At 51.3% G+C, this 23,520-nt stretch overlaps 1 protein-coding gene across 2 annotated transcripts; it reads left to right on the top strand.

Moving 5' to 3' along the window:
* The first annotated feature begins 184 nt into the window (after positions 1-184).
* mbd6 (methyl-CpG binding domain protein 6) lies at positions 185-23,514 on the top strand. Of its 2 annotated transcripts, XM_069186401.1 has the most exons (14): positions 185-360; positions 4,916-5,064; positions 9,611-9,802; positions 10,464-10,600; positions 10,771-10,873; positions 11,481-11,649; positions 11,749-13,890; positions 14,240-15,012; positions 15,455-15,623; positions 17,707-17,879; positions 18,016-18,801; positions 19,239-19,291; positions 21,214-21,280; positions 21,842-23,514. In XM_069186401.1, the coding sequence occupies exons 4-14, from the start codon at positions 10,488-10,490 to the stop codon at positions 21,899-21,901; spliced, it is 4,608 nt and encodes a 1,535-aa protein (XP_069042502.1). In that variant the 5' UTR covers positions 185-360; positions 4,916-5,064; positions 9,611-9,802; positions 10,464-10,487; the 3' UTR covers positions 21,902-23,514. The 2 variants fall into 2 exon arrangements, with proteins under 2 accessions (XP_069042502.1, XP_069042508.1); XM_069186407.1 differs by lacking the exon at positions 185-360 and having other exon boundaries at positions 4,440-5,064; positions 11,752-13,890.
* The last annotated feature ends 6 nt before the right edge of the window (positions 23,515-23,520 follow it).

The following is a 23,520-nucleotide window of genomic DNA, read 5'->3' as shown; positions in this document are numbered from 1 at the left end:
TGACAGGTCTGCTGTCCATTCCACGCAGCGCTCGAGGGCACTTTCGCTTAGTGATATCCAATGAGAGGGCGAAGATGCTCAGCTCTCCAAGATGTGTGGCAAAGAAGGGGGCGGGCCTAGTTAACCTTGCTAGCTGTCGCGGGCTGTATAGTTTGTGTGCCGAAGAAGTTGTGATGCAGTCAGAAGACGCCTAGGACGAACGCCGGGGCATGTGGGAGTCATGTGAAATGATGCAATCGTTGGCAACCGGTTTCCAAGGAGAAGCAGGCAGACGACCTGTTAAACTTTGATTTGGTGCCGTTCTCTGAACGGCGTTTAAAACTTTTAAGACCACATTGCGTGTAACTTACTCGTAGGCTGGTAATGAGAACTTTTGTTTTCGTCATTTTTTTCAAGTGGGAATGAGGATTTGGGGAGAACATTTTCGGGGACGGGGGGTCTCCAGCAGAAAAGTGCTGATTTTAGAGTCCCTCTCAGCACCGTGAAACCTCGCAGTTTTAAAACCGGGAGTATTTCTTCCTTACTAACAGTGGTCTTCCGAAAGCAGCCTCATTCCCTGCCTGTGAATTTTATGTCGTAGTAGTCGCCATGATAACTAGCTCTCAGACATACCCGCACGCCGAAAAAAATCCTGATCCAACAAAATTCGTTCATTACTCAATCGCAGTGTTTCTTAAGAGTTGTATATAATGAATTTCAGGCTTTCTTAAATGCGCGCTTAAAAGTTGGTCATAACTCAGAACTTCAATAGCACTCTGAAGTTTTCAGATAAGTATCCTGAATATATACTGACTTTTATTAACGCTAATCTGAGCAAAAGCTATTTTACTGTACTATTATTTATATTTTGTTTTTTAGTGTAACCCGGTAGAAAATATAACGCTTTGTGTTTATTATTGTATTGCTTGTATTTATAGTTAAAAAAAAAGTTGAAAAATAGCCTATCACTGTCCCCCGTGGCCATGAATCAGCTAACCTTTACTTTTGAAACCAGTACTTTTGCAAAGTCATTTCCGCCTGTAGCTCGAGAAGCTCTCCCTCCAAGTTCCGGGAAAATGGCAGCTTCGGGCAGGACCGCAGACACGATCGCAAAAAAAAATTGAGTTATCGGCTCATTCTGACTTAAAATTTTATTTCTGGTGTCATCTGTCGTTTTTTTTTTCTTCTCGTAACGCCAGACGGCAACACACGGGGAAGTTCATTTACAACGATTAATTAAGCAGCGTTAAAAAAAAGCACAAATCTGAATGCAAGAATACCAGCAGAACGGTACCGTGGGCTATTAAAAGTTATTCGTTAGAGGATGACTTCTGTCTGCTTATTTTTATGCAATGGCAGCTTACTCCCATCATCAGTCTGTACATACACTTCGCTGTAGGAATGTGAAGTGCGGCTAACTGGTTTGTTCGCACGAAACGTTTCATGCAGAAGTCACGCTTTCAAGAATGTGACTCTAAAAGGGGAGTGGATTTGAGTACTGTATTCCGTGTGGTGTGGAACTTGGTTTTTAGATGATCTGATTGTTTCTATTGGAAGGCTGCAGTCGGGATATTAATAACTTTCAATCCTTCTGGAGGGAGAGCCATGTCGCCCCCGCCCCCTTAAGACGGCCTCTCCAGATGTTGGCTAACATCTGGGTCTTGTTCTCCTCGGGGCTGCTGCGGTGATCTCGCCCCCGCCCCCCAGATGTCTGAGTGGGTGTGGGAGCTGTAAGCCCGAACTTTACTCCTTCACTTTCTGCAGTGATGAAAGGAGATGTTGTAGCACAGGGAACAGAGGAGTGACCCAACAGCTTCTCGGTGGCCTTAAATCGGCGTTCGAATCGCTGCTCTTCGTAACTAATTCAGCATCAGAAAAGGAGTAAATAGTTTAAGAATTATTTAAAACAACCAAGCAAATGCGTGACACTGTGCATCGCAATAGATTGAAAATAGATGTACATTTTATCAGTCAGAATACTGTTTACAAGTTATGAATTTAAAAACGGAACATTACGAAAGCCCCCGATCTGTCTCGGAATGAGACAGGAAGCCGAACATGAGTATTGTGTAACAGGTAACAAGTTAGGGCTAAGTGCACAACGAGGCGTTTAATGCGGCTGTTATTATAATCTTCCCGAATGCTTCGACAAAATGAAACATACGCGTTGCTCAATGTGTTATCTTTCATTCAAATAAAAACGTGGACCAGGTATTCAAAAATACCACTTAGCTGTCAAATTTCTTTGCTCGTATCCCCCCTGGATAAAGCGCAGGGGCGGCACGGTGGCGCAGTGGTTATCATGGCTGCCTCGCAGTGCTGTGACCTTGGGGTGCTGTCTGTCTGTTTACGTGGAGTTTGTATGTTCTTTGTAGGTTTCTCCCAGGTGTTCCAGTTTCCTCCCACAGTTCAAAGACACGCTAGTAGGATAATTGGCTCCTGGGGAAACTGGCCCCAGTGTGTGTGTGTCTGTTCTGCGATAGGCTGGTGTCCTGTACAGGGTGTACCCCCACCTTACGCCCTTTGCTTGCCGGGATAGGCTCCGGCTCCCCCGCGACCCTGAATTGGATAAAGCGCGCCTCAACGCCGCACGAGCGCAGACCAACCAGCAAGCCGTGGCTAAGGGGGGCCCTAGCAACAGCACGAGCTGTGAGCGCAGCGAAAAGCAGGCACATACCCGAGTCCCTCTGCAGAGCGACGCTGTCGCCGAATAATAACAACATCTGTACATGATCTCCGGTGACAAGAGTCCCTTTTCCCACTCCTTCAGTTTGTTTCCAATATGCCCCCATAGAATTGCAAGCTTTATTGTTCGGGTTGTTATAATTGCGCCAATGAAAAACTCTTGTCAGAAATTGCGCAACGTCAGAGCTCTAATTTATAGGTACAGCGGTTTAGCAGTATAGGACAAACTAGTGTTTGCGGACAACAGCGCAAGACTTGATAAAGGCAGTAACCTGGATTCTTTAAAAGAGGGTTTTCTCTGCTAAAGTGAAATTCGACCTAAGTATCCGCCGGGAACTGGGTGCGTACGATTCACGGTAGAAAACCACAGAGCCCAGTCTCTGACAAGGGATAGAGATGTCAACTGTTTTGGTCGCGTCAACGCGCACGCCCTTCAGAGACGCGTACGGGTTTAACACACTGGTAAGAGGGGAATCGCCTGGAAATTTTCACTTTTCCCGCTGCTCTCCTTTCGGCACCGCGGGCTGCGGTGCTTTAATTCTGACAGTGAAAGAAACACGTCTGTTTTTAAAGGAGGCAAAACTGCAAAAAAATCTGGGAACAGGTTAGGAACAGCGGAGCGACCCGCTAGCTGGCTACGCTTCGTGTGTGTGTCCGGCCCGGGTCTGCCCCCCAGGTACACACCTGCGCCTCTCGTCCACTGGCCGGGAGAGAAAGTATGTCCGCCACATGTTTTGTGGCTTCACCCAAACGGAAGAGGTCAAAAAACTTGTGTCCATCCCTCCGCGGGTCCGGGTCTGTTGTGTCTTCAGCGCTCCGGGGTGTTGTTTGGATTGGCATCCGGGACAGGAACGATTAAGACGCCAGATGATATGATACGATTTTTATTTTTTTAGAAACAACACCTTAGTGGACACAGGAAATAATGCTCTCCCCTAAACCGAGCAGCGTTATTTGTGTATTTTTACAAAAAGTCGGGGGAAGAGTTTTGCACGCCAATGCACGCTTAAGGTAAAATCCTTTCTGTCCCAGTCGATAAACGTGTTACGGCCCAGACGCGGTCCGGCTGAGCACCAGCAGAAGTGTCATCTCAGCTATCGCGGTGCCTACGCTAGCTTCCACGCCGCGGTGGAGATGAGGTCTCTTGACTATCTTACCGTCACGGCTTAATTCCCTTCCTGTATAAATCGGCATTAAAAAAGCAACAGAAAAATGCACTTTAAACGTATGCTTCTTAACAGTTACAGGAAGCAGGCGACAACGTTTCGACATTTCCCTTTTTTTTGCGATTTATCGTTGGCTTAGGAGCCTCGATACATTCCGTATATTTAATGTTGGTTAGCTCGGACGTCGGATTACTTGCGACAAGTCTGGATTGTACTCTAATATCTTGTCCTCTCGTAACATGACTGCAAAACACGAACCCGAAGAAAAACGTAAAACGGGCATAAGAAATTATCCGTATTTTGAACATGCAACCAAGACGTAATACAAGGAATCGGTCTACTTTACAATATACTATAGTATTATTCTGTTGAGTAGACCCAATTCTAAAACTAATTCGTGCTTGAAAATTAATTAATAATTAATCTTCCATTTCTGTTTTATTCTTCCTAGATTTCCACGTAAATTAGTAATACGTGAGCAGGTAACACGACACGCCCGCTAGGCCCGCTTACTGCGCATGGTGTACACCTTACATGAATGTGCATAGATAATACGGGTCTTTTTGATGCCGCGTTCACTATAACTCAATTATAACCCAGTACAGATTTAATAGTCTAAACACAACAAACAGTTCCTTATCGTCACATTGCTATTCTCAGAATATGCGAGTAACACTAAAAAGATCGGTTTCTGTGCAAAATCACATTGCACTGAAGTCCAGACGGCGTTCAGCTTTTTCTACATTAAAAACGTCTCCTCTCCCTTTGCATTGTGGGTAAGGAATTCCCAGGGCTGTCCCTCGGCAAGTGCGCATGCTCCAAAGGAAACTCCATGATTTTTTTTGGCACGGAATCCAAGGGAAAAATAGCAACTGGGAAGCAGGAATTAAAGCTACACCGGAGAGTCCAAATCAAAACAGAACAGACATTGCGTGGCCATAATCGGGCCAGGCCAAGGGCTAGAGAGCCGAACGGAGCCATCGGCTCTCCCGAAGGGACCCGGGACCTTTCCAAATTTAAAGTGATTTGCAACAATGCAGCGGGCGCAATAAAACGAAGCTTTATTGCTCTTTGTTTTTTAACAGGACGGGGGAGACGGGAAAGGAGAGAAGACAGCGGCCGCCCCCCCTTCTCTCTCTCCCTCCTCAACGTCCACCGACACCACTACAACAACAACGAAAAGTCTGTCAACTCCACTCCGGCAGGAAAAAAAAACTTCGACAAAGCGAGGGAGGTACGTCGCATCGAGGGTTGCAGAAGCGTGTTGAGAAATTCAGATTGAAAGTGCAGAACCGGGACTTCAGATCCGCCGCTGTCGCCTGCGCTGCTGTGTTGCACCCGGAGCAGACTGGATTTGTTTACAGTGTGGAGAAATCGCGTATTTCAAGCAGACCTGCTCCTGTTTGCCGGATGATCTAGGGAAAGAAACAGTTTGGCATTCGCGTTAACGCTAGTAATGTGGCTTTTAATCTTTATTTAATCGAGAGTGGGTTGCTGCTAAGGGAGAATAGACAGGAGACCCCCAAAACGGCTGGAGGTTTGTTTACATTTCAGTTGCAGAACCCCGACTTTCGGCAAGTAACTAACCTCGTTAGAGCCAAAGGGTTAATTTGTGATCCTCAACGACTCCTTGCGCTGAAATGCAGAATATGGAATTCATATCGTATTTATACTTAGCACTTGGCGTTATAAAAATGAGACTCTTGAAAGGGACTCTAGCCGGCCGGAGAGTTGTCGTTGTGTGTGGCATGTTCCGTTGGTCAGATTCATCGATTGCTTTACGTGGGTAGTTTTGCGTTTCGTGTGGTTTTCTTTTTAGCAAATAAGTTAAATATCCTCCCCAAACTTATATTATATTTAAATTGTGTTCTTAACATTGAACTTCATTTAACAAATTATTGTTTATTATTATTATTATTATTATTATTATTATTATTAGATTCTGTTTTTTTTTACTAACCAGAGGCTGCATTGTTTTTTTATATGGAACTGTTATGGAGGGAATCAAACTGTTTGGCAGCATGTCACGTTTCAAGAGAGCTTTTTCATTGCTTGATACAATAATGGCAGAGTAAGGAGACTCATTTCATTGCCTATGCGTTGAATCGGGCAGTGCATTGCCGTGCTGAAGCCCAGCCTGTGCTCTGTGGGTTGAGGGAGCAAGGATTCTGTCCCTCGACGTGAAAAAGTATCCCACTTTTGATTCTCCTCTGCAAAGATTCCTGGTTGACCATTTCCAGGCTGTTTGTTGGCTCCCTGGTTGCAGAGGCACGGGAATATTCCAAGAAATGCAAACCAACGCTCCCGATCTCCTGGTTTTAAAGACAAGTGTTTGAAATCGACAGCTCCGTAAAGAAAGTAGGAGAGGTTACAGGTCAGAGAGTAGCCGTTCGGTCTGTCCAGCCCGTGTGATGGCCAGTAGCTAAGTGACCCCTTTCCTGGATGACATAGGGGCATCGGCTTCGGCAGCTCATCCCAGATACCTTCGGCTCCGGTCTTCTTCTTCCCCCGGCTCTCCGGCCTGTCTGGAGAGGTCGGGACTGTCCATCGGGACAGCGCCCATGGTGTGAAATATCGTACCTCGCTGTACAGTACACTGGCACTAGGGCACGCGCCCAGACAGCTGTCAGCGGCCCAGTCAGGTGCCCAGACACCCCTGAAGCCCTCATGGCCCTCAGGTGGGTCCAGTGATCCAGACCCTGCCTGTCCTGTCCAGTGCTTTGAGACAGCCTGCAGGGACGGCACTCAGGTTTTCCTCTAGGTTATGGGATATTTTCAAGAGTGATTTGGTGTTTTCCTGGCAGCGGAGCCCAGGTGCTTGGCGAGGAAGCAGAAAGCCCCAGGCCCTTCCAGTCGCAGGTGGACTGAGCCGAACCCGCGAGTCACTTCCCAGTGTGTGAGTTGTGTTCCTGTCCAGGCTTGATCCCCCTTCCAGGTCGTGGGCAGTGGTCTGTGTGCTCGCTGCTGGAAAGGGAGTAAAGGCAGACAAGAAGGCAGTCAGGATGCGAACTATATTGACGTCTTTGTGTGTTTTTTGTTTTTAGTGTGTGGTTGTGGTGCTACCGTTCTAAGGAAAGTTGATAAACTGTTGCCAGATACTCTGGAGGTAACCAGCCACACATTTTTTAAGTTGCTTGCAGCAAGATTCAGATTTAGACCATTTAGATGGACTCTCCAGGCGCAGGTTGAATAGTTTGAAGACCGTTCCCTGTCCATTTCCATCGAGGGGTGAGGCCTGTCAGTTGCACCCAGACCCTGGGCAGCCCCTGAGCCGGGTCAGAGCCCTCTTCGAGATCTCCGAGTTTTTAAATGACTTGAACTGAGCTCGTAGAGTGCATGTGAGCCTCACTGCCTGGACATTTCCCCCCTCTCTCTCTGCTCTGTTTCTGTGAATGCGCACGGTGTTTGACAGCCCAGCTGTTCGCTTGATCCCAGGAGGGGGGCTCGGTCAGTGGAGGTTTTGGCAGGGGGGGGCGGGTCAGCGAATGAATCCTGCATCTCAAGCAGGGAGCGTGACCGGCGAATGGACACTGAGCCTGGCACGATTGCAGCTGGCTGCTGGTAACCTGCTCACCTGCAGTGCGCTGTCCTCTTGTGGAACATGGGTGCGTTCAGCTCTCGCGGCTCGTTAATCGTGAGAGCGGCCCCTGAGCTCTGAACACGTCTGTGCTGCGGAGCGAACCAGTCAGGCAGCAGAGGAGCGGAAAGGGACAGGTCGTGTTTGGGTACTTGGGGGAATTCTGGGAGAGCCTCTGTAACAGTGGGGAAATCCGTGGATTTGGGAATCATTTTGAAGCCGTGCTGTATTTGAACAAAGGGAGTGGTAGTGCTCTTTTCATCGGACTTGGTTCGAGATGAGAGGGGAGCAGACTGCCCCAGAGCTATGCGCGCGCAGGGCGGTTTAGTCAGGTTCGGCGGGCGAGCTGGCGGAGGTTGGCGCTTGTTGTGCGGGTGACGTCGCACCCAGAGGCACTGCCTGAGCGCCAGGTCTGGCCGTAGCTGCGTGTCTGAGGCTGCAGGCAGAGCTGGTTTCGAGGGGTCACCCCGGGTCGCTCACCAGCAGCCTGGTCTGTTCTGGGTCAGGTGGCAGCCTGGAGGCTGGGGGGGGTGGTGGTGGGAAGGGGGGGGGCGCAGGTGTGGGTGGAGCTTGACACTGGCCAGCTGTCCTGGTCTCCGTACGAATCCGCACCCCCCCACCTGCAGCCCACTCTCCTCTCCCCCACCACCTCTCTGTTTTCTCTTCTGACTTTCATCTCCTTTCGCTCCCTTATTTTTCCCACCCACCCCGCTCTGCCTTTGCTTCCCTCTTGTCTGGGTTTTTAGCGTTTTCCCGCCATGTCCTGTTGGCCGGCAAATGTCTCCCTCCTGGCTGCTGCCGGGCCCTGTCAGACTTCAAACGGCCCCACCGGGCAGAGCAGACGCCCCGAAGTGCTGGTGATAGATTTCGCACCTCCCACCCCCCTGCACTCGCGCTCAGACGCACAGTCCCTCTGGCACATCTGTGCTGCTTTCCTGGTGAGGAGGCCTCATCGTCTGCCTCAGACTCTCGTTCTCTCTTCTCCGCTCCACAGAAATGACATGGGTGAAAGTAGCCCCAAATTAGTCTTATCTTATCTATTTAAAACCAAGAACAGGAGAGGCTCTTCTGTACCCAGAGAGTGGCGGGAGTAGGGAACAAGCTGCCCAGCCGGGTGGCTGAAGCTAGTACCCTGGTGTCTTTCATGAAACTGCAGGGTGAGATCCTTGGTTCAATTAAATATTAATTAGCCACGAGTGGGCTGAATGACTTCCTCTTATCTTTAACATTTCATATGTTCTTTATAATCATCATGTAATTTGGTATCATGTGGTGATATGCCAGAAGCCATATCACCCTGCAACTCACAGCTGGCAGCCCACTGAAGCTCAGCAGGTGTGAGCCTGGTCAGTACCTGGATGGGAGACCTGAGAAAAACTAAGGTTGCTGCTGGAAGAGGTGTTAGTGGGGCCAGCAGGGGGCGCTCACCCTGTGGTCTGTGTGGGTCCTAATGCCCCAGTATAGTGACAGGGATACTATACTGTACAAAGGCGCCATCCTTCAAATGAGGCGTAAAACCGAGGTCCTGACTCCCTGTGGTCATTAAAAATCCCAGGGTGTTCCACAAAATGAGTAGGAGTCTTACCCTGGACAAATTTCCCCCTGTCCTTTTTCCAGTCATGGCCTCCTAATAATCCCTATCTCTGAGCTGGCTCCATCACTCTGTTCTTCTCCCCACTGATAGCTGGTGTGTTGTGAGAGTACTGGCGCACTATGGCTGCCGTCACATCATCCAGGTGGGGCTGCACATTGGTAGTAATAGTGGGATTCCCCATTACCTGTAAAGCGCTTTGAGTGGAGTGTCCAGAAAAGCGCTACATAAGTGTATGGAATTATTGTTATTTGTTCATTAGAAAAGTGAATTTGACTTGTGAGGACTGCTTTGCTAGTCTTCATTAATGCCCGTGTCTTTGCAGTTACTGTCGTTGTGAAGACGTTGTCTCGGGTTCGGACCTTCTCCGTGCTGCCTGTCAGAGACGTGTATCAGAGATGATCTTGAGTCTCGTGTTTTGCGGTGTCCGATGACCCCCTTGTTCTGGGATAAGGGTGGCTCTTTTAAAGCTGTGCAGGAGGGAGGGGGGCGTGCTCGTGCGGGTCAGTGTTATCCGGTAGGAGATTCCAATGCGTGTGCCCTGAGGATTTTTCCTGAGCTGTGGGAGGGTCCTGGCAGAAACATGCTCACAGCGCTCTTCTCCCCCCCCAGACTCCCAGCGCTCCGAGGACCCTGCAGCAGAGGACGAGTTTTGGACGAGAGCAAGAAGGGGCGAAAGACCCTAAAGAAAAGGGAGAGTTAGCGGGGCGCCCGAGTTCCTCCGTCTCCTGCCGCCCTGAACCATGTGCTTCGAAGGGCTGATTCTATGGATGCCAGAGACCAGCTCTTTATGAAGATGAAAAGGTAGGACTGCCCAGTCACCTCTGGGATGGCCTTAACACGCCAAAGGCGTAGCAGTTTGATCTGTGCCAGACTGCGTCAGAGCTGCTGGGTTTGGTTTAAAAATGCACTCAGCTCTGCCAGTTTCACACAGAGGACCCGAGATGTGTTGCTAGCAAGTGCCTGTAAGCTGCACTATTCCTGAAGTCCCAGGCTGCTGTGCAGTGGGAATCTCCCTTCACACTGACTGCCTGTGGGAATGGAGGGCTCCCTGTACCAAGGAAGAGGATGGGAACCTATGATGTGAACACACTAGTTGTCTTTGTAAGAAGTGGTTTTGCTTGAGTGCATTGTTCAGCATTTATTTCAGTGTCCATGTATACCAGCAGTGTTCACCGTGATCACAGAGTAAAGCACAGCCTTCAGAAAAAAAGAGAAAAAAATCAAAATGGCATTAAATAGATTCTCCTTCTTTCTGTCCCCCTCTCTCTCTTCCCTGTCTCTCTCTCTCTTTCCTTCTCCCTGTCTCTGTCCCTCTCTCTCTTCCCTGTCTCTCTCTCTCTTTCCTTCTCCCTGTCTCTATCCCTCTCTCCCTTTCCCTGTCTCTGTCCCTCTCCCACTCCCTCTCTCCTTTTCCCTGTCTCTGTCCCTCTCTCCCTATCTCTGTCTCTGTCCCTCCCGGAAGGTGCTGGAAAGCCGAGACTAAAAAATGACTGGAGGCAGTGAGAGCGGTGGAGGAGACCAAGATGGAGGCACACCTACAGCACATGTTCCTATTGGCTGGCAAAGGATGCTGGAGGGCGGAGCTGTGGTCTATATCAGGTGAGCCTGCTGCCTGTGCGCCTGTCCCCTCATCTATCTGTCCCTTTAGGCGTTTCCATTAAGACAGAGGTTCTGGATTCTCCCTGCTCGTGTCAGGCCGGGTGCACTGCTGTTCTTCCAGCTCATTCCAGCAGCTCCAGGTCTGGAAAGATGTCCTCTCTCTTCCACAGCCCCAGTGGAGCGGTCCTGTCCTCTGGGGACGAGGTACGGGCGTACCTCCTGACCGATGGCACCTGCAAGTGTGGTCTGGAGTGCCCCCTGGTCCTGCACAAGGTGAGACCCCGAAACGCTAAGGGTTGCCTTGCCCAAGTGGGGGACCCCCCGTGCCCCCTGTTTGTTTGGCAACACTGTGCCGTCTCTTGAAAAGAAACGGATTGTCAGCGCAGCCTGCGCTTTCTCTGCGCGGCGATGGTGTCGGAAAGCGCGCGCTCCGTCATTCTGGATGCGTTCTTCGCACGACTTTCCTTTCTTGAGCGCCAGACACACAGCTCTCGTTGGGCATGCAAATCATTTCACCTCCTGGCTTAAAACAAGTTGCTTTGTAACAGAAAAGCGGGGTTGCTGAGTGTCAGACTCTCACTGGTAAAGTACACCTCCCCCATGGTCCTGACTGTGCTAGACGGGGCCTGGGTGAAGTCACTAGCTGACTGTGACCTGGGTTCCCAGAGCCCCATCAGAGTAGGACTGGGATCATTCAGCCTCGGCTCTCTGAGTTGTCCTGCTGATAGCAGGTCTTCTGCAGTGGCTTTCTGTGGGCTTGCAGTGAGGTCTCTGTTCTGGATGGGAAGGCTGACTGGTACTGTTTTAGGTGTCTGTGAAGGCAGTATCTCCCCCTCCAGTGGTGGCCCCTGACCTCTGTGTCTCTCCCTCCCCCGCCCAGGTGTTTAATTTCGACCCAGGGGCAGCGGTGTGGCCGCGCAGCTCCCAGGAGGTGAAGGCGGAGGAGGACATGACCAAACTGTGCAACCATCGCCGGAAAGTGGTGGCGATGGCCGCGCTGTGCCGCAGCATGGAGGTGTCCCAGCTGGCCCTGCCTGCGCCGCCCCCTGGTGAGAGCCGGCCGTTGACGATGGGAGGGGCTGGAGCCCTGTTAGCTGCTCCCGGGGAGAGTGGCTATCAAGCTGTTCCCTTTTTCTCTCTCTCTCCAGCAGGGGGCGCACTCAATCACCTGGAGTCTCCTGTGCCGACGCAGTACAGGGTCCCCCAGGGGAGCCAGATCAAGACGGAGCTGCGGGCGGAGAGGGCCGGCGGCGGTTTGGGGGTTGCCGCCTTGCCGGCGGGCAGGGAGGAGGGGGGCCCCTGCACTTACTCCCGGCAACAGCGGTCCTCCAGCCAACCTACACCCCCTGCCAGCCCCAGCCTGGGCACCGCGGGCGCCGGGAACCCTGCCAGACACCCCTCCCTGCTCTTCCCATCGAATGGTTCCAGGGCCCTGGCTAACGCCCGGCTGTCCCCCGAACTCGGAATAAAGACACACATGCCCTCCCCGGCCCGCTCCCCCTACTCTTGTTTCAGTGGATCGGCCCAGACCCCGAGGTACCCCCGGCCTCCGACACCCCAGAACCGGACGCCTGAGCCCCCCAGCTCCCCGCGCATTGGTCCCTACTCTGTGGATGGCCACGTCTCCTCGGCGCTGGCGTCTCTGGCTCACGGTCAGGGGGGGCGCCCCCTTCCGCCGGAGGTCCCATGCGGCGGCGGTAGCAACGCGCCCCACAACCCTCCCTCTCTGTCCTCCTCGCTGCCCCCGGCCCAGGCCGCGCCCTCCTTCCACAGCGGCTCCCCGTCGCCCGCGGGCAGTCTGGACGCGCCCTCTCCGCAGAGGTCCCGCCACTACTCCGCCTCCGAGGCCGGCCTGGCGTTCGCCGGCGCGCCCCAGCCCTCCGCCAGGCCCTTCTCTGCCCACTCCCCCACGCCGGGGGGCTCCCCCAAGTTCTCCCTGCTGCCCGCGAGCCCCAAGAGCAGGCTGGAGGGCATGCTGCAGCAGTACAAGGACAGCGCCGGCCACGACCTCTACCCCCAGCACCAAAGCAACCAAAGCCAGTTCCAGCTGCCTCCCCTCCCCCCCTTCCCTCCCAGCTCGCCTGCGCCGGAGCGGCGGAACGGGCAGCAGGTGTCGGCGGCCAGCCCCGGCCCCGGCGGCTCGGGGCTCCTGGGCCTCCCCGCGGGGCAGCTGCTCCAGCAGCACCAGCACCACGCCGCCTCTTTCCCCGCCAGCAGCCTGCTGTCGGCCGCCGCCAAGGCCCAGCTGGCCAGCCAGAAGAGCCAGGGCCACGCCTACAGCCAGGGCCGAGAGGCCCCGCCCAAGGTACCCATCAGCACTTTACAGAGCCGCCCGCCTGCCAGCAGGTCCCCCGGCGCCCTGCTGGTCCCCCTCGCCCCGCGGACCCCTCCGGCACCTCCCGACAAGTCTTCCAGGCACAAGCGGCAGCGGAGGTCGCCCACGGTCCTCAGCATGCTCAAGGAGTCCCACCTGAACAGCCTCCGAGCCGGGGCCGAGCTGCCTCCCTCGCCTGCAGAGAGGGGCCCCCCTCATCTCCACCCGCCGCCCCCCCCCGCCTCGGAGAACCACCTTCACCACCCGGCGCAGGCCCCGCCCGCCCAGGCCGCTCCCTTCTCCGCCTTCCCCAGGCTGCCGGAGGCCCAGGACCCCCAGAGGAGGAGCGGGACCCTGGGCGCGGCCGCCCCCCAGCCCCTCTCTGCCCTCCTCCACCTGCTCAGCGTCCAGAGCACCCAAGCGGCCTCCCAGCCTCCGAGCGGCACAGCCGCCTGCGGCCCCGCTCTGTCCCGCACCCCTCCTGCGCCTGCTGGCTTCGGGTCCGGACCGGCCCACTCCCAGAGCCAAGCTGCGTGGCCTGCCCCGGCCACCTGCCAGAGCCATTCCCAGCATGCCTCCCAGCTGCACGGCCAGAGCTACCATCATCCCCAATCCCAATCCCAATCCCAGCCCGTGATGCCTGGATTGGACAGGTCCTCCCCCTCCCCCTCCGCGCAGGCCTTAACTCTGATGAGCATCGGAGTGAGCGACAGCGGAAGCCTGGGTTTGTCCCAGGGGGAAGCGGCGAACGTCGGCTCCAATCCCAACGCCCTCCCCGGCCAGAATCCCCTCTTCACCCTCCACCCCAACCCCGGCGGGGGGCCGGACGTCGGCAGCCAGCTGCTGGGCCTGTTGGGACACCCCTCTTCATCCTCCGCGGCGCCCGCGGGGGGACCCTGCTCAGGGACCGGCGGGTCAGTGCCCAGGATGGGGGCGGGCGAGGCTCTGCCCGCGGGAGCCAGCACGAACGGGGCAGGTGAGGGCACCAGAGCTCGGGACGTCTGTGCGGGAGTGTTTTCTTGTTTGCGTGTGATCGGCTGTTTCTCCGTTCCGCGCTGAGTTGACTAGGGTTCCTTGATTGTGCCCCCTGTCCCTGTGTGTGCACGTCGGGCCGCGTCCTGCCCTTATCTGCAGGGTTAGGCTGCGGTCACCAAAACCATGAATTGGACTAAGCAGTTGTTGAAAGTGAACAAGTAGATCTACACTACTCTGCAGTTACTGTGCTTCTTCACAAGAGTAAAGGTGTTAGCTGTGACGCACAGCACGTCCTAGCTACCTGGTCGCAACCCTCAAGCCCCGTCTTTCTGTTTGTTTCATCACAACAGGGGGACAGACTGTACAGGCCTCTCAAGGCTCCCCCGGGATCAAGACCCCCCCAGCCTCCAGCCCAGGGCCAGGCCTGCTGCCCCTGGCGGAGTCCTTCCCCTTCATGAGCCAGGAGCAGCTCCTGCAGCTGCTGTCGGCCAGCTCCGGGCTGCCCTCGTTGCTGGGCCCGCCCTTCCTGGGGTCCTTGCCTCTTAGCCTGTGGATGAGCGGCGGCGGGCAGCAGACCCAGCAGCAGCCACAGCAGCAGCAGCAGCAGCAGCCACAGCAGGGCCTGCTAAACCAGAGCTCCCAGTTGAACTTGCTGCCCTCCATGCTGGGACCTCAGGGGGAGGTGCCGCTCGGTTTACTGGGCCTGCTGAATCCCCCGCCCGCTCCTGGCGAGCAGGGGGACAAGCTGGGACCCCAGGCTCTGCTCACCGCCTCCCTGCTGCTCGGCCAGCACCAGGCCGCCATGCTTCCTCTGGCGGGATTGGGCAACCTCAACCTGGAGCTGCTCCTCCAGCAGCAGCAGCTGCCCCCCCTGCAGGACGGCCCCGGCGCGGCCCAGCCCCAGCCCATGGAGAAAGCCCCCGTCCTGGAGGCCCTGCTGTCCGGCGCCGCCCCCGTGGAGGGGCTCCAGGGCTTGTCTCCCGCCGAAGGCCCCCTGCAGGCCCTGCAGTCTCTGCTGCTCCCCACGCCCCCGCTGGCCCCCGCCTTCCTCTCCCTCAGCCCAGCCCTGCTGGCGGCGGCCCTGGGTGCGGCCGACGCCCAGGCCCTGCCTCCGCACACTCAGGTACGCCGCCTGGCCGCGCACCTCTTCCTTCTGCCCGCGGCACAGAACCCACCGCCGTCTGGCACTTTTTAGAGAGAGAATGTGTTTTGCTTGTCTTGCACCCTGGAGCTTGGAGGTCTAAAACCCCTTTCAGAAGACGTAACTGGCTCTGGAGCCTTGCAGAGCTTCTTGCTTTGTCCAGATGTGCGTCTGTGCGTCAGAATTGCTAGACCCCAGAAGGTCTAGCAATTCTGCATTGCTAGACCTTTTGGGGTAAAACCCCTTGAGTTGCATTTCCTTGTACGTTTCGTCTCGAGTGTTGTTAGAGGTGTGCAGAGCTGCTGGACAAACTGAAGTCACGAAGGGGGAGAGTGTCCGTATTGAATGCTTGAGGGGTGCAGCCCGTCTCTGCAGACGCTGCGGCGTGATGTCATCAGCCTGTCCTCTCCCCGCGGCTGTGCAGGTGACTTCTCCCAGCTCCGCTCTGGCCTCTACCTCGGTGTCCAGCACTTGTACCACGACGGCGCCCAGCTCTGGCGCGGAGGGAGCCGACGCCCTGCTGCCCGGCCCGGGCAAGACCAGCCCCCTGCCTCCCCAGCTGCTCACCCCCCTACTGGGAAACGGGGTGCTGGGTAAGTACCCCCATCCCGCATGCTCTGGTAAGGATATCCCAAGCACCTGGCAGGGTTCTTAGGTCACCAACAGATCTACAGTGTTTAAAGAACAATTTGTGAACCATGGGATGGCGATTTGATTAATTAATTCAAAGATAACTTCTGCCCCTTCGTGGGGACGTCACATGAGTAGTTGCATTGCCTGGCTCTAGAAGAAGGCACATTAGGGGGACCTATAACACTGCACTGGGGATCTCCCGCTCTAAGGCTGGAATCGCTGCTATAAGATGTGCTGTGGTTGGACTGGTCTGGAGTAGAGGTCTGCTACTTTTCACGTACAACTTCGGCCTCGGGCCGGGTTCGCGTTTGTGGTCTAATAAGTGAAAATGAATTATTACTATTATTAAATGTTTTAAATTTATTTTCATTAGTAGAAATTCGTAACTGTTTTTGCGCGCTCGCCCGTTCTCTCCCTCTCTCGTACGTGTGTAGTCCATAGCAGCCAAGCAAAGCACTGTAAAACCACGTCTGTGAGGACCGGTCTCCGTGTGTGCATGTGTGTCTACTCGCTCTGAGAGGAAAAGACAGTGACCGGGTTCGGGTTTCAAATTTGGCAGTACCATTCAGGCTCGGTTGGGTCGGGTCTCAAGATCTCGGGTATGGTCCGGGTGTAGGCTTCAATTTAATGCCCGTGCAGAGCTCTAGTCTGGAGATACAGGCCTGAACGCTGCTGCTCCAGTCACAGAGGGACGCTGGATAAAAAGACTGTCCACTAGTCCCTGCAGCTGATGTGTCCAGTCTGGGGACTCTGGACCATGCAGGTTCTGCTTGCAGAAGAGCTGTGCTTTGTTAGTGACGTATCTGGTATTCTGAACATTGCTATACAAGTCTAATATTGTGGGACCTGTTATCTTGGTGATATAGCCAATTAGCTCTGGCCCGAATTATGTGCCAATTCAGCTCTCTGCATGTTCCCTATACACGTCATTGTTTGTAAACAACATTAAGCAATTAATTTTAAATCAAAATGTCTACTTTGAAACATGTAAATATATCATATTTGAAATATGGATTGGCAGACGGTCAGGAGACTGCAAGTTACTGTAATACCAGTCTTCTACAGTGGTAATATTTTAATGTTGTATAAGGACAAAGACTAGACTATGCATCAGCCCAACAATCTGAGTGTAAAATATCTGAATATCCAGATAAATTACAGCATAATGCTTACTCCCAGCAACATTATGCAAACCACATATAAGGCTTATTTCCAGCATCGTCATTTTGAGCATCCTAACAAGACAAAGAAGTAAAGAGAAGCACAAGGGGGAAAATGCAGCAGTAACACCAAGGACCAGTAACACCAAACACCAAGTCATCTGATGCAAATGTTTCTTTTTACATGCCCCATGTCTCACTTAATATAGATAAACCACCCCATCAGTTTCTCAATTAAATCACAGACTTCTGATGACAAATCCAGTCATTATATTTTATAGTTTCCATTCAACTTGCTGATCATCTGGCCAAGTCCTGGGGTCACTTTCAGAAACGATGGTTAGAGAAAAATAATCCTTAGTAATGTGGCCAGCAGCTTTTCCACTTCACCAGCTTAACAATTAGAGACCTTAAAGGGAAGTTAAAACTTCTGCTTTTTGTTCCAACTCCAGCGGTCAACAAAACCATTAACCTAATTATTTTCTTTGACGTACACTGTTTTTTTTTGTTGATTTGATTTGTTGAGAAAGCGAATGTTTGGAGTAGTGACCAAAACATAACTTTGGAGTCTGGACAGGCGTATTATAATTATACATCAAGAATGAAATAAACTAGAGAAGATGTGTAACTGAGAGCTCGGGTGGAACAGAAACGGGATGACACCAGAACCTCCAGGAACTGGGTTTGCAATACGCGAGTTAGCTAGATCAGTTCCCCTGTAGAATTGTGCCACAGTCTGACTCTTCCAGTTGAACAGCCGATGCTACATTATCTCAAGTACCGATCTGCAAGTGGCCGCATCAGTGTTGGAACTGATCGGAGCAGAGCTGGATTGTCCCTGCAGAAGATGGGTGGGGCTGACTGACGCTGTCTGTGTTGGCAGGTGATCTATCGGCTCTGGGTTCCGGCAGCCTGGCTCTCAATAACCTCCAGGCCATGCTGGGGGCTGGACCTCTGCTGCTGCCCCCACTGCAGGCTCCGACCCTGGGCATGCCACTAATCCAAGGCCAGGCTGCAGGCCTCAACCCCATGGCCTGCTTGCTCAACAGTCTGCAGGTATATCTCTTGCCGTTTTGCTTTTTCTATTATTATGATTACTGATTACAGATATGCTGGTTTTGATTCTTTCTGATGAATATTGATTGTGTCTATGTGTGTATACTGTATATATAATCTTGCTCTGTCCCTGTAGCTCAACATGGGCCCTACTCTTCCTGTGGGCGGTGACAAGCCAATCAACAGCTCTGGCCAAACATCAGACAACACTAGCCCCGCCCCTCTGGAAGAAGCTCCAGCCAATCAGCTAGCCCAGGACTCCCTAACCAACTCAGGCCATGCCCCGGGCTCCCAGCAGCGCTCCGGACCACTGGACCCCTACAGCTCCTTCATGGAAACCATCTACACTTCTTTCCTGCAGGTCACTGGGAAGAAGGCCTCGGATGGGGGCCCCTGTGGGGGGCAGTCAGGGGCCCCGAGTGCCTTACCCCCCTCTCCCAGTCCTTACCCCCAGGTCCCAGGTGATACCATGCCACCCCTTCCCCAGAACAGTGGACCCCCCTCCCTGAGCCCCCGACGTGCCTGTACCCTGCGCAACCAGGACCTGTCCCGTTTAGGGATGGAGGCAGCCCAGTCACCAGCCAGGGGGACCCCCAAGCTGAGTGAGGATGGCTCCACACCCCCTCCCCCGGGGGCTGCCCACAAGGCCGGTGCCGGCGGGGTCCACTGTGACCCTCCCCTGGGCCCGGCCTTCCCCGCGGCCCTGGAAGAAGCCAAGACGGACTCGTCTGCTTGTCCATACAGCAACGGCGTGCCCCCGGACTGCGCCGGCGAAATGGAGGGCGTCTCCGAGGAGATGTCGGAGAGCCCTCAGGCTCAGGCCATGTACCCCAACCCAGGAGAAGGCATGAATGGGACAGCTCTGTGCCCCAGCACCCAGGAAGGGCACAGTCTGGGACTTGTGGGTGCACAGGAAGTCATGGTAGGTCTTTTTAGTTTTTAAGAAGACAGTGGTTCTCAGTCTAAATACTGTTTTTTATGAGAATGAACTTCTGAGTTTTTGGTTGTTTTTTCGTGAACCAGCTCTGGTTCTAGAATGCCCTGTGCTGTCTTTGGATTTATATTCCAGCTCTTATGCACCCATATCACCTCATTATTGGCTAAATTGTCTCAAATGTCCAGTTTCTCCCAGCTTATCAGGTTCTTCTGCTTTAAACCCCTATATGTCTGGATACATGTCTAGTTTTCTGTACAGGTGTGCTGCAAACCAAATATTTTTTGGTTTTGATTACTTTTCATGCAAAAAGAAAAAGCCTTGTAGGTATTATACAGGATCCATAGCACTCGGATGGTTGAAGGACATGCAGAGGATGAGGTGGGTTTATTGTCATGACCAGGCACTCTCTCTCTCTCTCACAGGGGCAGGCTGTGCGAACAGGGGGTGCCAGGAGAGGCCGAAAGAGGAAGCAAGCGTGAGTAAAATCACTCTGGTCTCTGTGTCACTGTGTGGCCCAGAGGGATGGGTACCAGTGAGGTACGGGGGACGATACTCTGCTGTCAGGGAGGCCAGTGCCTGCTGTGACAGGACTGGGGAGGGATTACCCACGAGCCTCGCTGTTGCTGCTGGTGTGTACTGTGAGGCACATTAGTGCATTATGGGAAACAATTACTAAATGAGGAATACCAGCCATTGGGGGAAAAAAACAATGGGGTTCACCTTCTTAAACAAGTTGTGGAGAATGTTAAATTAATCCTTGAAATCACGGTCATCAGATCTGAGAACAGCTCTCTGTTTCAGGATTTCTAAACCACTTTGACTTGAGTCCCAGTTTAGGTATTACCCAGTTGGTTGTGCGGGACATTATACATAGATTAGAAAACAATATCTGAATCATTTTCATAGCGGATAATATAAGACTGCCACATTTTTAAGATTTATGAACAGATGCCAACAGTCAGAGCAGTTTTACACAAAGCCATGAGCAGTGTGCCTTGATTCTGGTAAATGGTATTTTCTTTTCCCTCTTACTTAGGACAGGGGAAAGGAAGCTTGATTTCTCTAGACCAGTGGCTAGTGGTTCTCAACCACGAAAGTGCGGCCCGCAACGTCCGACCCCTTTTTAATAAATGACAATTGTTTGCAGTCGATTCCTTCGATTAAAAAAAAAAAAAAAGATCGAGCTCACCGCTCCACTAAGAGTGTGTTTCCATTTCTGAATAGATTCGCTGGTGATCAGATTAATTTTCACTAATCTTTAATTTCATTAAAGTGCTGCACGTAGGCTGTAACATACGTCACTAGAACACACTGAGTGCAAAGACTAGCCCACGCACAGCAGGGCTGCCTGGGCTAGTAGCCTGCTAGTGCGGATTAAAAAAAAAAGAAAAATTGGTAAGTTTGTTTTAAGGGGTGAAAAGTACATGGGCCAGAAGAAGAAAATGTCAATGAAACAAATACAGACAATGCAACGTGCAAACAGAAAAGAGTCGGAGCATCAGCGATGAGGGTGGGAAAGTACTGGAAGAATGGAGGAGCAAATTTGCCGTGATTGATAGAGATGGTTAGCCTTTCTGTTTGCTTTGTAATAAAATTATTGGCGTGTGAAAAACGTACAATGTAAAAAGACATTTTGACACTACTCACAAAGATTTTGACAAGCGATACCCACCAGATTCAAGTGACAGGTCTCTCAAGATAAGTCATCTCGAAAAAAACTGCTCTTGCCACGCAGAAAATCATGCGAGCTACTTTAAAAGCATCCCAGGTGGTGACACTAGCCATGTTCAAAATGCCATGGCTACTCACTAAACATGGCAAACCATTCAGTGATGGTGATATATATATATAGAGAGAGAGAGGTTGGAAAAGTTATGGTGTAGTACACAAGGTTGTTTGAGAAACAGGACGTTTTGGACGGAAGTCCTTCATCAGCTGTGCAAATTCAGAAGCACTTTGCTTATGCATATATATACATGCACATGGTTAATAGCTATTATACGGTTATATATTACTATAATTATATATATGCATTATAGATAATTATAATAGCTATTATGCACACAGATAAGGTAGGCCTAATAGTGATTAATACATGCAGCCCGCGAGACCTGCTTTTAGCCACGGGTGCAGCCCAGTTGATAAAAAGGTTGAGAACCACTGCTCTAGACTGTGCCCTTGCCCATCTTTAATCTTTACCTGCATCAAGGCCAGTTACATAAAGTGGTGGCTTGATTAAACACTTCAAGCAAAAGGAGCAGTTGGCTGGAACACAGCCTTGGAATCGAACAGAAAAAGCAAAGTTGCTGTCATGTCTTAAGAATAGCAGCCTTTTATTAGCATTTATGCTTGCTTTTCTAAAAGTTGATTTTCCTTTCTCTTGTTTCAATGGCCCAGGCTGCAGAAGCTGCCCAGTGACCTGAGGGAGGCAGAAAGTGTGAACACAGGCGATCATGGGACTATGGTGAGAAGCTCACAATCAAAATGCCAGTGTTCACTTTACCACCGACTAACTGGGAGTGCAGAGTGAAACCCTGATTGAATTACCTGTGACTTAAACCAATAACTAGTAGTTCGTCAAGTAATTGAGGTTAATTTGAAATAATACGAGGTGAACCAAGGACCAACGTGCCCCTACAGCTGAAGTAGAGTATTATATAAATTATTATATAAACCCATATCTGAACATGGACATGTTAAAGGCTTGGGAATAGACCAGTTCACAGCAGTGGTTAAAAGTTAATAAATGCAATTAAGACTCCCATTGCATGACATTTTTCACCAGCTCATATTTAATCAGCTATATGCTGTTCTGCATGAGCCATCACCAGCTGTAGGAGGTTTTGTGCTTATGAATTTTCAAAGACAGATGGATAAAATAACAAAAAGATGTGCTCTTCTGTGGAATTGAGCCTGTCTTGTAGAACAATGGAACTGTCATGCATGATGTTTATGATGCTCTGGTTTAATTAATGTTAAGGTTAATATACAATACTTAATACAGTACTCTTTATGGTCATTGCAGGTGGTCCATCAGAAACCAGAGAGATCGGTAAAGAGCAAAAGGAGGAGAGTGATCAGGTAACGTCTTCTGCTGATCAGAAGTCGACCCCAGGCCCTGGCATGCCCACAGTGCCCTGCAGCTGGGCCCATAGGGCAGCCCTTGCCCACAGTTCCTCAGGTTCCTTCCCTGTGCTGCCTGTGCCTCCCTTCTCATGACCTCCGTGTGGCAGGATGACGCTGGCTGTACCCATCCCTCCAGCCCTTCTGTGATCTCATCCAGGCTGCTTCAGGGGTAAAAGAAGATGTTGCTGCTGTTTGAAGAAAAAGCTCCGAGGGTCCCTTTGGTGTGAGGTTTACTTGAATCCTCTCTTTGCTTGTGCTTTCTGAAACTCCGTAAAAGAGTCCCCTGCTTTCTCCTAAACATTACCTCCCCATCTTCTCCACCTCTTTCAACCAATCTGGTCCTGGGCAACGGGCCCAGTGAGCAGTCCTTTCATTCCATCATGAATTAAAGCCATTGAGAGCCTTGCCTCCGTCTGCTGCTCAAAAAGATAGCTTGAGCCACACCGTTCTAGCGACATGGAGCACCATTGTTGAAACATTGCTTTTCAGGATGATGGAGAAGCAGAGGGTGGGGTAGGAGTGGTAGTGAGGAGGATGTTAAAAAGCCTGCGTAAGGCTGGCAAAGGTCTAAGAGAAAAACCTTAAAAGCAATTTCAGAGTGAACCCAACAAGCCGCTGGCATATGAATTAATAATGCTAATCCAGTTATCGGCAAAGCATCTTGGCACTCCCTTATACAAAAGAAGTTTTATTATTCAGTGTTATATTTAATACTGATTTTTTTTTTTAAATAGCACCTGAAGGTTTCAGAAATGTGTGCTTCAGCTGTTTGTGTTGTAGGTGGTAAGATGAGAACGGACAAGACCGTGATGTCTTGGGGTATCAGATGGTGGATGCCAGGGGTCTTGGCCTCAGTTCCTGGAGAGGCCGGTCTTCTGGGTTCTCTTTTGTTCCACCAGCGATCTTGTCATACCATAGGTCAAATAATCTAATTACCTGTAGGACTGTTACGTGTCCAACCTGATACTTTATCGATAACTACTGGTAAAAAAAAATGCATCGTTTCCATAAACAACTGGAAAGGAGTTCTAAGAAAATTTCTATACAGGGCTAAGAGAATGGACTCCTCGGTGTGGGACAAAAGCCTAGGCCTCCCAAAGGCGAGTGTGTGACCCCTAGCATTGGCTGATCTGTGCGCCTTGATGTGGCATGCAGGCCTGGAACGTAGCAGTTTCTCAATAGAGTTGTGTGAGCAGGAGAAGTAGAGTAGATTTATTCTTGGTGTTTTTTGCCAGATTTCTAACCCTGAATTGGACAACTGACTGACGGCGATTTGGAAAACAGGCAACAGTTACTGTATTTAAAGAATGATAATAATAATAATAATAATAATAATAAAGCAAATTATGCAATTTTTACTATTGGATTTTTTGTATATATGTACAGAGTTAGCTTTATCTTTTGGTTTTGTATACTATTAAGACACTGCAATTTTGTCAATTTTTGAAATTTGTAAAATATTTTTCCCTTTTTTAATATTTACATTTTTTTTGTAAAGAAGATACTTTTAAAATTGTGAGCTGTAGCTTTTATATGGGAGTTGACTTTTTTAATTTAACAGATTAAAAAAAAATGTTT

Source organism: Lepisosteus oculatus, chromosome 1, assembly GCF_040954835.1.
Source record: "Lepisosteus oculatus isolate fLepOcu1 chromosome 1, fLepOcu1.hap2, whole genome shotgun sequence".
In the NCBI taxonomy this organism is placed as follows: Eukaryota; Metazoa; Chordata; class Actinopteri; order Semionotiformes; family Lepisosteidae; genus Lepisosteus; species Lepisosteus oculatus.
This window is presented reverse-complemented; position numbering and strand designations above follow the sequence as displayed.

What these genes read in the sequence shown, in the direction of transcription:
- mbd6 (XM_069186401.1), top strand. Translation starts at nt 10,488, where the DNA reads ATGACTGGAGGCAGTGAGAGCGGTGGAGGAGACCAAGATGGAGGCACA. An exon ending in GCCCCCTGGTCCTGCACAAG is followed by an intron (nt 10,874 to 11,480) that starts GTGAGACCCCGA and finishes TCCCCCGCCCAG; the next exon opens with GTGTTTAATTTCGACCCAGG. An exon ending in CAGGCGATCATGGGACTATG is followed by an intron (nt 21,281 to 21,841) that starts GTGAGAAGCTCA and finishes TGGTCATTGCAG; the next exon opens with GTGGTCCATCAGAAACCAGA.